Below are 17,084 nucleotides of genomic sequence, written 5' to 3'. Positions count from 1 at the left end.
TGTGGATTTCTTTTCTAGGTTTTAAGGAGGGTATTTTGAAGAAGTAAAATCACTAAAGAATATTATTTTCATTAAACACAATTTTTTAAGTGACCTACCCCGAAGTTGTTTTAAACTGACTCATTGTAGATTGTGTCTTTTTCAGTCAATCACATAAAACACGATTCAAGAAATGACCTAATTTCTCGAGGGTCACTAGTAACCAGATACCCGCCAATTTTTTTGTGAACGCATTTGATAGTCATTAATGAAACCTCATTAAATAAATGGCTAAAAAACATTTTTGGCCCCTGATGTTTTAAATTTGTGCAAATTCTGCTCCTACTATATTTTTGTCGACGTTTCTACCCCCTCATGTTTTCAAACAGTGCACCGTCTACCCCTCCGTCAGTCAGGCTTTCTCATGAGAGGTTCCTGGGTGGATTGGAGAGATGAAAAAGAGTATATGAAGTTGATGATGATCAAAGAAATGATATAAATTAAATTTGCCTCATGCATATATCAATTATGTATGTAACTGAACTGGTTAAATGCATGTTTTGCTACTTACAGGTCTTGAGTTTGAATCTCTCATGCCTCCTTTTTCCAATTTCACTTGTAATTTCCGGGTGGTATGTCCAAAAGTATTTAAAAAAAGTCAAATCAGCTCATTCCGTTAGTTTTTTAACGTCTGACTGACGAAGGGGTAGACGGTGCACTATTTGAAAACATGAGGGGTAGAAACATCGACCAAAATAGAGTAGGGGCAGAATTTACACAAACTTGAAACATCAGGGGCTAAAAGTGTTTTTTAACGTCCGACTAACGGAGGGGTAGACGATGCACTATTTGAAAACATGAGGGGTAGAAACATCGACCAAATTAGAGTAGGGGCAGAATTTACACAAACTTGAAACATCAGGGGCCAAAAGTGCTTTTTAGCCAAAATAAATAAAATGTTCAAAAAGCAAGGCCATTAAAGCCATACTTCAAAACCAACTATAAATAATTTCAAGTTAAACTTGCTCACCGTGCCACCACAGAGGGCTACATACGAGAGACTTAATTAAAAAATAATTACGAAACTCATGCAAAAGTAATACACTAAGCTGATTAATACTAGTATCAAACCTTGGAAAATATTATTATTTCATCCGTGCATGGCGCAAGATCAATACTAGTATCATGTTATTTATATGGCCAGTACATGAAATATGGAATGGTTACACGCTTTCCTTAACAGGTCCAAAATCTATACCATATTAAATTCAGAACTAATACATATCATAAATGCCACAGCAACTTGACAAAGGTCTCATTCTATCTTCTAATTTGAATATAGTCCCCGATACATACCAATGCTTTGAATCTTCAAGCTATCCATAAAAATATGGGATGCACTCTTAATTACTTGAGAAGCGTTGTGTGAAGGTCTGCAAAATTAGTCAAATGAAACTATAAAAGGAAAAACAAACTGCATACATCCATTTTTAACTGCAAAACCATACTTCAAGAGCCTAAACAAACTAGTCCAAAAAATTAAAGAAAAAGAAGATATAATATGGTTTACATTACAAATACTTTATCAACTCATTAACAATGTTTTAGTGTTTGGTGACTCAAACAAAAAAACACAGACCCCAGTACATAAACGAAGAAGTAGAATTTCACCAGATTTGACATTAAGTTAAACGGAAATTCAAACACAAACTAAAATGGGCGGATGATCATCATGTGTAATATGGTGGTGACATATCACATGAAAAGAAGATATAGATCATGTCCTAATAAAAGTACCGACAAAGAACATAATTATATTTTTACTTACTTGATCAGTTGGAAGTTCTTGCCTTCTTGGTGATCCACTAAATTGGTTAAGCTTTAATTTGAGGGCCACATACACATAAAGTTGGTCTACAACATGATTAAGGAATCGAAAATATGCATGCCTCCAAGCCCTGTTTAAGAATAGAGAACCACAAGCCCCCCAAAATCCCACTGCAAAACCAACACCCAAACCAAGGTAGAGTGAATTTTGAAAAGCATTATCATCATTGTTTCCTCCATGTTGCTTTGATTCATCATCATCACCATTGTCTCCTTCTCCTTCTATGCAGCTTTTTGGCAGAGGAACTCCACAAAGTTTAGGATTTCCAGCATAGCAGGAGGCATCAAAACTCTGAAGCTGAGTCCCTATTGGGATTTGTTCAACCAATCCATTGTTTGAAAGATTCAAGAAGCCCAAGAAAGACAAGGTAGACATTGTAACAGGAATTTCTCCAAAGAGTTTGTTGCTGGACAGATCAAGAGATTCCAAGTTTTTCATGTGTCCAATCTCTCTTGGTATCTTTCCTGTTAAATGATTTCGAGACAAGTTCAAGGATTTTAACTGAACAAGGTTGAAAACTTCTGGGGGGATTTCCCCTGATAAGTTGTTAGATGAAAGGTCAAGATTTCGCCATAGTCCATAATCTCTATACTCTAACTCAAGGCCTTTGTTATGCACATTGTATTCATGAAATTGAAAGTGGCTCGTTTTTTTCGCTCCACCCATGCCGGTAATGTTGCTTATGCATGAAGGAATATGCCCTGAAAGTTTGTTATGGAAAAGATCCAATTGTAACAGTGAAGAGAGAGTGCACAGCTCTGGTGGAATGTTACCTTCAAACTGGTTTGATCCCAAAAGCATCACTTCCATGCTATGTGGAAGCTTCAGTGGTACAGTTCCAGAGAAATTGTTTTCTCCAAGGTTGATGAATTGCAAGTTTGTTGTGTTTGATAGATCCACCGAAAAATTGCCAGACAAGCTGTTGTTGTGCAAATCCAGTGCAATGAGATCAATTAATGAGCCCATGGATGGAGGGAGTTCACCAGTTAGATTGTTGTTCTCCAAGAAAAGGAAAGACAAACCTCTCCAATACTGCCAACAATCAGGAACAGATCCGGATAAGAGATTGAATGATATGTCCAAATAACCCAAGCTATTTTCCCTACCCAGTTTCTGGCAAAACATAGGGGAAATGGGTCCAAAGAGAGAATTGCGGGACAAACCCAAATAGAAGACATTTGAAGAAATATGTGGGAGCCTTCCAGTGAAACTATTGTTGTCCAGATATAAAAACTTGGAGCTCAGGGTGATGTTTGTTAAGTCTGCACTGATTAAGTTGCTGGTAATTTTGACTTGGGTAATATTGGCTACAAATCTCCAAAATTTGTCTCCATTTATGGATGTAATAGTTGATTTAGAAACTTGAAGAAAGTCTAGTGACTTTTGGGTATATATCCAAGCTGGAAAATTAGGACCTAGGATTGTATTGATCAAACCTACTCCTTCCAATTGAAAGGGAGGAATCCATTCAGGATCCAACTCAAATGCAAAAGGTGAAGTCAAGATGAGTGACTCCAAATTGTGTAGATTGGAAAAATGTTGTTCAGAAAGAACGCCTGACAAGGATTTGCCTCCAATGTTTAAACTCTTCAAATTGAAGAGTTGTCCAAGACTGGTTGGAAGATTACCACTCAAGGAATCTGAGCTGATTCCCAAGTCAACCAAGGTTGAGAGATTTCCTAGAGATGAAGGGATAGAGCCATGAAACAAGTTCTCAGATAGAACCAGATTTTGTAAATTTTCATGCTTCCCTAACCAATCTGGAATGGATCCATTGAGTTCATTGTTATGCAACCTTAAAGATTTAAGCTTCCCAAGACTTAGCAAGCTCTTGGGTATTTGACCTTGTAGAAAATTGAAGCTAAGGTCAACATGAGCGATATCACTGCTGAGATTAAACAACCAATAAGGTAAACTAGAATGAAATGAATTTCCAGAGAGATCAAGAGTCACAAGTGAAGTAAAATTCACAAACTTGATGGATGGGTTGATATTGGTCAATTGACAGCTTGCCAATCTTAGCTCTAACAGTGAAGGATGCATTGACATGGACTGAAGCCAGCTTGTTTCATTTACAAGGTTAATTTCGCTGAGGTTGAGAAATTTCAAGGCAGAAAGTTTTGAAAGCCAGTGAAGATTGTCCATGTGAAAATCATCATTGAAGGATAAGTCCAGGTACTGAATATTAGAGAAGTTAGCAGGTTTACTATGGTTGAAGGTAGGTGGAAGAGTTAGGCCACTAAAGAAATTCATGCTCAAGTCCAAGTAGCTCAAGAACTCAATTTCAAATAAAGAGAGGTTGATTTCACCTTGCAAGTAGTGTTGATTTAGATCAAGTCTTGTGACTCTGCCTGTGATGTTGTCACAATGAACTCCTTTCCATGCACAACAATCTTCTTCATTGGACCAAGAGGAGAGCTTGTTGGAATTGTCTATGACACCACGTTTGAATTGCAGTAGTGAAGAACGGTCCCTCTCATTGCAACGATGCTGCAGATTTGTACCAGTACAGAACATGCCACTATGGAATGTTGTTGTAGATAAGAACAGAAGAAAGGCAATAGAAAATTGTGAAAAGCTAACAGTGGACATGGTTAATTAGATTGGAGAGCAAGAACTTAATTTTGTGGGTTGGTTGCTGCTGTCCGGTGCTCACAACTTATAGGGTCGTGATACTATCACGGGGAAACTTTTTCACGTTCTCATGTTAATTAATATATATATATGAGACCAAAAGAAATTGATTTGACATGACTTTAAATTTCTGCCACTGTCATGAGTGTATATGGTGCATCATGAGTCAACGTGACTTTAAATTTGAAACAGGAAGTCGTCTCCATTTAAGGTTTTGTCCATGGTGCACAAGTTTTTAGTTGTGTAAAGTTACACAAGGAAGGAGAGAATGAAGGCGAGAATGGGTTGCAGGTATTTTTTATTTTAAAAAAATAAAATTAATCATTTCTAACAAAATAAAATTATTCACATTTCTTTATTCCGGTAAACCTACTTCATCTTCTTTCATCATCTTCATCCTCTACAAATAAAAACTCAGAAAACTAATTTTTTTCACCATCATTTAAATGATTCATTCATCATTTATATCCTCCAACAACAAAATAAAAAAATCAAGTTATTCATCATCGTTCCAGAATCAAGAGACTATTATTAATATAAAATGAAAAATAGACCAAATCTTTACCAGAATAATTTTCATTTGCAATTACCAGAGACACAGAATATGTTCTAGCTTGCTAGGTACTGCAGCGATCTCATACATAAGGTAGGATTCATATTCCATTAACACAGATCCAGATCTCGAAACACATCTCTCACCCATTTCTCTCTCGTCCTCTCATTTTGAACCCAGATCCAGAGTTATTGTTCTTCTGTTTTAGTACTGGACTGGGCGAGCCCCTAGATGGGCGATGCCCAGGGTTCAGCCCGCCCAAGAGCGAGAGTCTGGCCTTAAGTTGGGTCTCAACTTCGGAGGCCCAATTGGCCCAATAGGTAGTGCCCAAGCTCTATAAATAGGAGGTAGTTACCAATTGTAAGGGACTTTTGGAGCTCACTTGATCAAGTAACACATGAAATTCAGCACTCTCTCTCTCATTCTCTTTCTCTCTCTAGCACATTCTTCCACTCTCTAGGTACTATCCCTCTCTCTAATGTTCGTTCCGAGAACATTTGGCGCCGTCTGTGGGGATCGATAAACTTTCTACTCCCATTCACGTGGATTGACTATGCAAGAGGCTATCTCTGATTACGATTAGGCAATTCTACAGTTTTCCGACTCTGATTCTGTGACTGGCGTTCCTTTTCCGATCGAGTTTGTGTCGTTCCTGGCTGGTTTAGATGGAGACTCGACGCAGGAAGCAACATCATTCGCCAGTACGACAGCGAATCTCGCCGCCTCGGCGGCCTCAGCGAGTTGTCTTGGATTCTCCGGTGCGAACAGCGGGAGTACAGGCTGCACGCACTTCTTTGCCGCCTTCTCCTCCTCCATCACCACCACCTCCTCCATCGCCTTCGCAGATCGGATCTCAGGAGCGCTCACCGGAGAATTCACCTACTCCGGAGCGACAACCGGCAGTGACGCAGGAGGAATGGCGCCATATGATGCGCAGCATTGGCGACATCCAGCAGCGGAATGAGCATTTACAAGCTCAGTTGGATTTCTACCGTCGCGAGCAACAAGACGATGGAGGCAGAGAAGCGGATTCCGTAGCTGAGTTCCGTCCGTTCTCGGAAGACGTTGAGAATGTGGCAATTCCAGATAATATGAAAACGTTGGTTCTGGATTCTTACAGCGGGGATTCTGACCCGAAGGATCATCTTCTGTATTTCAACACGAAGATGGTGATAATTGCGGCATCAGATGCGGTGAAGTGTAGGATGTTTCCATCGACTTTCAAATCGACGGCGATGGCGTGGTTCACAACTTTGCCGCGCGGATCGATTTCGAATTTCAGAGACTTCTCATCCAAGTTTCTAGTACAGTTCTCGGCGAATAAGAATCAGCAGGTGACGATCAATGATTTATACAACATTCGCCAGCGGGAAGGAGAGTTATTGAAGAAGTATATGGCCAGGTACAGCGCTGCATCGGTCAAGGTAGAGGATGAGGAGCCTCGAGCCTGTGCTCTAGCATTCAAGAATGGTTTGTTACCGGGAAGGTTGAACAGCAAGTTGACACGCAAGCCTGCACGTTCAATGGAAAAGATGCGTGCTCGCGCTAGCACTTATATTCTTGATGAGGAGGACGATGCTTTCGAAAGAAAGCGCGCGAAACTGGAAAAAGGAGACACGTCACCCAGGCGCGCGAAAAGAGATAAGTATGGCGAAGGCAAGGGGGATGGCAGGCGGCAGAGAGAGGATAAAGGAAAGGCAGTGGTAAAACCGTCCAGGGAACAGTTGTATCCATGGCGCGATGATTATGAACAGCGCCGGCCTTGGCAATCTAAGTCTCATCGCCAGCGGGAAGAGACTGACATGGTGATGAATACCAATTTGACGGATATGCTCCGCGAGGCGAGAGACGCACATCTCGTAGATGAGCCAGAAGCCCCAAAGTATCAACCGCGGGACACCAATCCTAAGAAGTGGTGTGAATACCATCGATCCATCGGGCATGACACGGACAACTGCTGGACTTTGCAGCGGGAGATTGACAAGTTGATTCGGGCGGGACACTTCAGGCGCGATGGGCGAGCAGACGAGCGTCACGGCGATGAACGTCAGGACAATCGTTCCGGTGCTGGACAATATCGAGGAAATCGCCAAAGGGAGTGGCGCTACAATGGCGATCGCAACAAAGCGGATAGGCGAGAAGAGGAACGAACAGACAATAAGGGCGAGAAGAAGCAAGAATCAGCGGCTATCGCCACAAGAGGGGCTGATGACACGTTCGCCCAGCATTCAGGACCGCCCGTAGGGACCATAAACACCATCGCCGGAGGATTTGGCGGTGGAGGCGACACCCACGCGGCGCGGAAACGTCATATTCGTGCAGTTAATTCAGTTCAAGAAGTTGCTTTCGGATTCGAGCACCCTGACATAACAATCTCGATGGCAGACTTTGAGGGAATAAAACCTCACAAGGATGACCCAATAGTGGTGCAATTAAGGTTGAATAGTTTTAATGTTAGAAGGGTACTCCTGGATCAGGGAAGTTCAGCTGATCTTATCTATGGCGACGCATTTGACAAGTTGGGACTGACTGACGATGATCTCACTCCATATTCGGGAACCTTGGTGGGTTTTGCAGGGGAGCAAGTAATGGTGTGAGGATTCATTGATCTGGACACAATATTTGGGGAAGATGAGTGTACAAGGGTTTTGAAAGTAAGGTATCTGGTCCTCCAGGTGGTGGCATCTTACAACGTCATCATTGGGCGAAATACATTGAATCGCCTCTGTGCTGTAATCTCGACAGCCCACTTGGCAGTCAAGTATCCGCTAAACAATGGCAAGGTTGGTAAGCTAAAGGTCGACCAGAAGATGGCGAGGGAATGTTATAACAATTGCCTCAACCTGTATGGCAAGAAGAGTGCGTTGGTTGGACACAGATGTTATGAAATTGAAACTCCGGATGAAAATCTTGACCCACGAGGCGAGGGGCGAGTGAACAGGCCCACGCCAATTGAGGAAACCAAGGCGCTGAAATTTGGCAATCGCACCTTGAAGATTGGGACCAGATTGACGAACGAACAGGAGACGCGCCTGACAAAGTTGCTAGGCGAGAACTTATATTTGTTTGCCTGGAGCTGCAAGGATATGCCCGGAATTGATCCAAACTTCATCTGCCATCGATTAGCATTGAATCCAAATGTAAAGCCAGTTTCACAACTCAGGCGGCGCTTGGGCGGAGACAAGGGAAAAGCGGCTCAGCAGGAAGTAGACAAGTTGCTGGCGGCGGAATTCATCAGGGAGGTGAAATATCCGACGTGGTTGGCGAACGTCGTGATGGTGAAGAAGGCGAATGGAAAATGGCGAATGTGCGTGGATTACACAGACTTAAACAAGGCATGCCCAAAGGATTCTTATCCCCTTCCCAGCATTGATAGCCTCGTTGATGGTGCCTCGGGCAACGAACTGCTTAGCTTGATGGATGCTTACTCTGGTTATCATCAAATCCGCATGCACCCGGCAGATGAGGACAAAACAGCTTTCATGACCGCCAGAGTCAACTATTGCTATCACACCATGCCGTTTGGATTGAAGAACGCCGGGGCGACATACCAAAGATTGATGGATAGGGTTTTTGCTGGGCAGGTTGGGAGAAATATGGAAGTTTATGTTGATGATATGATCATTAAATCACCGCGTGGCTTGGACCATCATCAAGATCTGGAAGAAGCGTTTGGCGAGATAAGGAAGCACAATATGCGCCTCAATCCGGAGAAATGTTCTTTTGGTATTCAAGGCCGCAAGTTTTTAGGCTTCATGATCACGTCCAGAGGAATAGAGATAAACCCAGATAAATGCAAGGCGATTCAGCAGATGAAAAGCCCCTCTAATGTGAAAGAGGTCCAACGTTTAACAGGGCGAATAGCAGCTTTATCTCGATTTCTTCCTAAGTCTGGTGATAGATCCTCCCCTTTTTTCAAGTGTCTTCGAAAAAATGCCGCATTTGAGTGGACGGCGGAGTGTGAAGAAGCTTTTGGTCGCCTCAAGGAACTCTTGTCATCACCGCCAATCTTGTCAAAACCAATGCAGGGACACCCGCTGCACTTGTATTTTGCTGTGAGTGATAGTGCTCTGAGTTCTGTGATACTGCAGGAAATAGATGGCGAGCAGCGAATTGTTTATTTTGTTAGCCACACACTCTAGGGCGCAGAGATCAGATACCAGAAAATAGAAAAGGCGGCACTGGCAGTCCTTGTCACCGCCCGGCGGTTGAGACCTTATTTTCAGAGCTTTCCAGTGAAGGTACGGACGGATTTGCCTCTGAGACAGGTGTTACAAAAGCCGGATTTGTCAGGTAGATTGGTCGCCTGGTCGGTTGAATTATCTGAATATGGGTTACAATATGATAAGCGAGGCACAGTTGGCCACAGTCACTGGCTGATTTTGTGGTGGAGTTGACCCCAGACCTGGTTGAAAGAGTGGACACCCAGTGGACTCTCTTTGTAGATGGATCCTCCAATAGCAGTGGCAGTGGCGCGGGAGTAACGTTGGAGGGACCAGGAGATCTGGTATTGGAGCAATCGCTGAAATTTGAGTTCAAGGCAACAAACAACCAGGCAGAATATGAAGCCCTCATCGCCGGATTGAAGTTGGCGCTTGAAGTAAAAATTTGAAGGTTGTTGATAAGAACGGACTCGCAGTTGGTAGAGAGTCAAGTGAGGGGAACTTTCCAGGTCAAGGATCCCAATCTGATCAAATACCTTGAGCGAGTGCGATATTTGATGACACTTTTTCAAGAAGTTGTGGTAGAATATGTTCCTCGAGCAAAAAATCAGCGAGCGGACGCGTTGGCCAAATTGGCGAGCACACGGAAGCCCGGCAACAACTAAAGTGTGATTCAGGAAATGCTAGCGTGCCCCAGCATTGAAGGCGAGCTCATAGCATGTGTGAACAGAGGGGTGACGTGGATGGGACCCATATTATCTATCTTGGCGGGGGACCCGGCGGAAGTGGAGCAGTGCACGAAAGAGCAACGGCGAGAGGCGAGCACTATACTCTCATTGACGAACATTTGTATCGTCGTGGTTTTTCGACGCCGCTGTTAAAGTGTGTGCCGCCAGAGAAATATGAGGCGATAATGTCTGAGGTGCATGAAGGAGTATGTGCAAGCCACATCGGGGGAAGGTCTTTGGCTTGCAAGGTGTTAAGGAGTATGTGCAAGCCACATTGTATGGACTTTGTGAAGCGGTGTAAAAAATGTCAAGTGTTTGCGGATTTGTCCAAGGCACCGCCGAAGAAACTGGTAACAATGAGCGCCCCATGGCCTTTCGCCATGTGGGGTGTGGATTTGGTAGGACCATTTCCGACCGCTAGGTCGCAGATGAAGTTTATATTAGTGGCGGTGGACTACTTTACTAAATGGATTGAAGCTGAGCCCCTAGCCAAAATAACCTCTACAAAAATAGTTAACTTTTACTGGAAGCGCATTGTTTGCAGGTTCGGGATCCCAAGGGCGATCGTATCCGACAACGGGACCCAGTTTTCAAGCAACCAGACAAGGGAATTTTGCAAGGAAATGGGCATACATATGAGGTTCGCCTCTGTGGAGCATCCGCAAACGAACGGACAAGTAGAGTCTACAAACAGGGTGATTCTGCGCGGATTAAGGCGACGGCTTGAGGAAGCTAAGGGAGCCTGGCTGGATGAACTCCCTGTGGTACTATGGTCATACAACACCACTGAGCAATCTACTACAAGAGAAACTTGTAAGATCAAGTTTTGATCTAGTAGTACAACTCTATGTTTTGATGATTACAAGTTAACCTTTTGATATGAACAATTGTGGTACTCTAACGTGTTTTTCTGAGTGTGCTATTTGTAGGTTCTGACCTCAACTCAATCTCACACAAATCAGAAGCACTGTGTATAAAGAGTAACCCAAGCAACGCTTTCGCATTCACCATGTTCAGTATGAACAGTGGAAAAGCTTCAGAAGTTCTGAAGTTATACAAACTCTGATGAGGACTCAGTCACTAGAAGCTCTGAAGATCCAGAAGTTCTGATAACCAAGAAACACTGAAGGTTCAGATGTTCTGATGGTGTAGAGGACTCTGAAGATCCAGAAGCTGAATAGTGGAAACTCTGAAGTCCAGAAGCAAGAAACTCTGAAGGCCATGTTCTTCCCTCTGAGTTCAGAATCAGAAGATACAATGGTCAGAGGATCTGTGCTTTCCCTCTGACTCTGATCAACCGGCTTCACAAGTTCCAATACGAAGCATTTCTCTGATCAGAAGCCTCCTAGGTTAAAAGGTCAAGTCACTATCCGAGTACAAAAGCAAGTGTACCTTCCTGACGACCTACCTAACGTTCTCAGCCACAGCAGAAGCTGGATTTTCCAGAACTGCCCTCCAACGGTAGCATTTTCCATGCATTGCTCAACCCTAATCCTTGGAGTATATATAGAGGCTGAAGATTGAAAGAAGCTGCTAGAAGCAAGATATATGCACAAGATATATTCAAAATATTCTAAGCTTTCTTTCATCTGAAATTCATTGAGTTTACTATTAGCTTTTTAGAAGCAAATCTCTTGTAAACATTTCTTTGATAAACAGTTTGTTTAGTTCCTTTAGGAGATCAAGGTTGATCGGATCCTAGAGAAGACTAAGAGAGTGAATCTTAGTGTGAGCTAAGTCAGTGTAATTGTTAGTCACTTGTAGGTTTCAAGTGCAGTTGTAACTCTTACCTGATTAGTGGATTGCCTTCATTCTAAGAAGGAAGAAATCACCTTAACGGGTGGACTGGAGTAGCTTGAGTGATTTATCAAGTGAACCAGGATAAAATCCTTGTGTGCTTCTCTATCTCTTATCTTTAGCACTTAAGTTCTCGAAAGATTTGTCAAAATCTTTAAGGTGGAAGTTTTGTACTGAAAACGTTATTCAAACCCCCCCTTTCTACCGTTTTTCATACCTTCAATTGGTATCAGAGCGCAAGTTCTGATTACCACACCTAACAGTGTTCAGTGATCCGGGCCGGTGTGAAAAACAATGGCTGCCACCACCAGTGAAACTCAAAGAGATGGTTACAATGCAAAGCCTCCTATGTTCGACGGTCAAAGGTTCGAATATTGGAAAGATAGACTGGAAAGTTTCTTTCTGGGTTTCGATGCAGATCTCTGGGATATTATTGTGGATGGCTACGAGCGTCCAGTTGATGCAGATGGCAAGAAGATCCCAAGGTCAGAGATGACTGCAGATCAAAAGAAGCTGTACTCACAACATCACAAAGCAAGAGCAATTCTTCTAAGTGCTATTTCCTATGAAGAGTACCAGAAGATTACAAATCGTGAGTTTGCTAAAGGCATTTTTGAATCTCTGAAGATGTCTCATGAAGGAAACAAGAAAGTCAAAGAATCAAAGGCATTGTCTTTGATCCAAAAGTATGAATCCTTCATCATGGAGCCAAATGAGTCCATTGAAGAAATGTTCTCCAGATTTCAATTGCTTGTAGCTGGCATACGACCTCTCAACAAGAGCTACACAACAAAAGATCATGTCATAAGGGTCATCAGGTGTCTTCCTGAAAGTTGGATGCCCTTGGTGACTTCAATAGAGCTCACGAGAGACGTTGAGAATATGAGTTTAGAAGAACTCATCAGCATTTTGAAATGCCATGAGCTGAAGCGCACAGAGATGCAAGATCTGAGGAAAAAGTCCATAGCCTTGAAATCCAAATCTGAAAAGGCTAAGGTTGAGAAGTCAAAGGCTCTTCAAGCTGAAGAAGAAGAATCTGAAGAAGCATCAGAAGATTCTGATGAAGATGAGCTGACTCTGATCTCCAAGAGACTCAACCGCATCTGGAAGCACAGGCAGAGCAAGTTCAAAGGCTCTGGAAAGGCAAAAGGAAAGTATGAGTCCTCAGGCCAGAAGAAGTCTTCAATCAAGGAAGTCACATGTTTTGAGTGCAAAGAATCTGGGCACTACAAAAGTGATTGTCCAAAGTTGAAGAAAGACAAGAAGCCAAAGAAGCACTTCAAGACCAAGAAGAGTCTGATGGTGACATCCGATGAATCAGAGTCAGAGGATGTTGACTCTGATGGTGAAGTCCAAGGACTCATGGCCATTGTCAAAGACAAAGGAGCAGAGTCAAAGGAAGCTGTTGACTCTGACTCAGAATCAGAAGGAGATCCTAACTCAGACGATGAAAATGAGGTATTTGCTTCTTTCTCTACCTCTGAACTGAAACATGCTTTGTCTGATATCATGGATAAGTATAACTCCTTATTGTCTAAGCATAAAAAGTTGAAAAAGAACTTATCTGCTGTCTCCAAGACTCCTTCTGAACATGAGAAAATTATTTCTGATTTAAAAAACGAAAATCATGCTTTGGTAAATTCTAACTCTGTGCTTAAGAACCAGATTGCTAAGTTAGAAGAAATTGTTGCCTGTGATGCCTCTGATTGTAGAAATGAATCTAAGTATGAAAAGTCTTTTCAAAGATTCCTAGCTAAAAGCGTGGATAGAAGCTTAATGGCTTCAATGATCTATGGCGTAAGCAGAAATGGAATGCATGGCATTGGCTATTCTAAACCAATTAGAAATGAGCCTTCTATGTCTAAAGCTAAATCCTTGTATGAATGCTTTGTTCCCTCTGGTACCATATTGCCTGATCCTTTACCTGCTAAAGTTGCTAAACACCCTCTTAAAAAGGGATCTTTCTCTATGACTAGATATCATGCAAATATTCCTTTAAAATATCATGTTGAGACACCCAAGGTGATCAGAACCTCTGGGGTAACTAACAAGAGAGGACCCAGAAAGTGGGTACCTAAGGACAAGATTATCTATGTTGCAGATATCCTTGATAGCTCCACTGAAACACCAATCATGGTATCTGGACAGTGGATGCTCGCGTCACATGACGGGAGAAAGGCGTATGTTCCAAGAGCTAAAACTTAAGCCTGGAGGCGAAGTTGGCTTCGGAGGAAATGAAAAGGGTAAAATTGTTGGTACTGGTACTATTTGTGTAGATAGTAGTCCATGCATTGATAATGTGTTATTGGTAGACGGCTTAACACATAACTTATTGTCTATAAGTCAATTAGCTGACAAGGGTTATGATGTTATATTCAATCAAAAGTCCTGCCGGGCTGTAAGTCAGATCGATGGCTCTGTTCTATTTAACAGCAAGAGGAAGAACAACATCTATAAGATCAGATTATCTGAGTTGGAGGCTCAGAATGTGAAGTGCCTTCTGTCTGTTAATGAAGAGCAGTGGGTATGGCATAGACGGTTAGGGCATGCCAGTATGAGAAAGATTTCTCAGCTGAGCAAGCTAAACCTTGTCAGGGGCTTACCCAATCTGAAGTTCGCTTCAGACGCTCTTTGTGAAGCATGTCAGAAAGGCAAATTCACAAAAGTCCCTTTCAAGGCAAAGAATGTTGTCTCAACCTCAAGGCCGTTGGAACTTCTGCATATCGACCTTTTTGGACCAGTAAAAACTGAGTCTATAGGTGGCAAGAGATATGGGATGGTTATCGTTGATGACTATAGCCGCTGGACATGGGTAAAGTTTCTAACCCGCAAGGATGAGTCTCATGCTGTGTTCTCTACCTTCATTGCTCAAGTGCAAAACGAGAAGGCTTGTAGGATTGTGCGTGTCAGAAGTGACCATGGTGGAGAGTTTGAGAATGATAAGTTTGAGAGTCTGTTTGATTCCTATGGAATTGCACATGATTTCTCTTGTCCCAGAACTCCTCAACAAAATGGTGTTGTTGAGAGGAAGAACAGAACTCTTCAGGAGATGGCTAGAACCATGCTCCAAGAAACTGGCATGGCTAAGCACTTTTGGGCAGAGGCAGTAAATACAGCATGTTACATTCAGAACAGAATCTCTGTGAGACCAATTCTGAATAAGACTCCTTATGAATTGTGGAAGAACATAAAACCTAACATTTCTTATTTTCATCCTTTTGGCTGTGTTTGTTATGTTCTCAATACTAAGGATAGATTGCATAAATTTGATGCTAAGTCTTCTAAGTGTCTATTACTTGGTTATTCTGATAGATCTAAAGGTTTTAGATTTTATAATACTGACGCTAAGACTATTGAAGAATCTATTCATGTTAGATTTTATGATAAGCATGACTCTGACCAGTCAAAGCTAGTTGAAAAGTTTGCAGATTTAAGCATTAATGTTTCTGACAAAGGCAAAGCTCCAGAGGAAGCTGAGCCAGAGGAAGATGAACCAGAGGAAGAAGCTGGTCCCTCTAACTCACAAACTCTGAAGAAGAGCAGAATCACTGCAGCTCACCCTAAGGAATTGATTCTGGGCAACAAAGACGAACCAGTCAGAACAAGATCTGCCTTCAGACCCTCTGAAGAGACCTTGTTGAGTCTGAAAGGATTGGTGTCCTTAATTGAACCCAAGTCCATAGATGAAGCTCTTCAGGACAAGGATTGGATTCTGGCCATGGAAGAAGAATTGAATCAATTCTCCAAGAACGATGTTTGGAGCTTAGTAAAGAAGCCTGAGAGTGTCCATGTTATTGGAACAAAATGGGTATTCAGAAACAAGCTGAATGAGAAAGGAGATGTAGTTAGAAACAAGGCAAGGCTAGTTGCTCAAGGCTACAGCCAGCAGGAAGGAATAGACTACACTGAAACATTTGCTCCGGTAGCAAGACTGGAGGCAATCAGACTGTTGATCTCCTTCTCAGTAAATCACAACATAGTTCTACATCAGATGGACGTAAAGAGTGCCTTCCTAAATGGTTATATCTCAGAGGAAGTCTATGTTCATCAACCCCCAGGTTTTGAAGATGAAAAGAAACCAGACCATGTGTTCAAATTGAAGAAATCACTCTACGGTCTGAAGCAAGCTCCCAGAGCATGGTATGAGAGACTTAGCTCATTCCTTCTGGAGAATGAGTTTGTAAGGGGTAAAGTAGATACAACTCTTTTTTGCAAGACTTATAAAGATGATATCTTAATTGTGCAAATCTATGTTGATGATATTATATTTGGTTCTGCTAATCAATCTCTATGCAAAGAATTTTCTGAGATGATGCAGGCTGAATTTGAGATGAGTATGATGGGAGAATTAAAGTACTTTCTGGGAATACAAGTTGATCAAACACCAGAAGGAACATATATCCATCAGAGCAAGTACACTAAAGAACTTCTGAAGAAGTTCAATATGCTGGAATCTACAGTGGCCAAGACTCCAATGCATCCTACATGCATTCTGGAGAAAGAAGATAAAAGTGGTAAAGTATGTCAGAAGCTCTATCGTGGCATGATAGGTTCACTTCTATACTTAACTGCATCTAGGCCAAACATACTATTTAGTGTTCATTTATGTGCTCGATTCCAATCAGATCCAAGGGAAATCCCCCTTAACTGCTGTTAAGAGGATCCTAAGGTATCTGAAAGGCACCACTAACCTTTGCTTGATGTATAAGAAAACATCAGAGTATAAGCTTTCAGGTTATTGTGATGCTGATTATGCTGGAGATAGAACAGAGAGAAAAAGTACTTCCGGAAATTGTCAATTTCTGGGAAGCAATCTAGTCTCATGGGCAAGCAAGAGGCAATCAACCATTGCACTATCAACTGCAGAGGCAGAATATATCTCAGCAGCAATATGCAGCACTCAGATGCTCTGGATGAAACATCAGCTGGAGGATTATCAGATCCTTGAGAGCAATATCCCAATCTATTGTGATAACACTGCTGCAATCTCATTGAGTAAGAATCCTATCTTGCATTCAAGGGCAAAGCACATTGAGGTAAAGTATCACTTTATTAGAGATTATGTACAGAAGGGCGTACTTCTTCTGAAGTTTGTTGATACTGACCATCAATGGGCAGATATCTTTACAAAGCCCTTAGCAGAGGATAGATTTAATTTTATTCTGAAAAATCTAAACATGGACTTTTGTCCAGAGTGAAGATGGATCAGAACCTCTGACTATGATACTTCTTGATCAGAAGATGTCTAGTCCAGAAGGTAACTCAATCAGAGTGTGTGTTCCCACTGGTACTGACTCTGACGCTGAGACAACAACATGTGTGTCAGAATTTCTGATGCATAG

The 17,084-nt window shown here is 42.2% G+C and overlaps 1 protein-coding gene across 1 annotated transcript; it reads right to left on the bottom strand.

Moving 5' to 3' along the window:
• Nucleotides 1–1,098: 1,098 nt before the first annotated feature.
• LOC130724637 (receptor-like protein EIX2) lies at nt 1,099–4,531 on the bottom strand. The gene is made up of 2 exons (XM_057575915.1): nt 1,808–4,531; nt 1,099–1,412 (listed from the first exon to the last, which is right to left on the bottom strand). Exons 1-2 carry the CDS (start codon nt 4,457–4,459, stop codon nt 1,383–1,385), a joined length of 2,682 nt encoding a protein of 893 aa, XP_057431898.1. The 5' UTR covers nt 4,460–4,531; the 3' UTR covers nt 1,099–1,382.
• Between the last annotated feature and the right edge of the window lie 12,553 nt (nt 4,532–17,084).

This window comes from Lotus japonicus, chromosome 6, assembly GCF_012489685.1.
Source record: "Lotus japonicus ecotype B-129 chromosome 6, LjGifu_v1.2".
Lineage (NCBI taxonomy): Eukaryota > Viridiplantae > Streptophyta > Magnoliopsida > Fabales > Fabaceae > Lotus > Lotus japonicus.
Note: the sequence above shows the minus strand (reverse complement) of the source record. Positions and strands in the feature narration are given on the sequence as shown.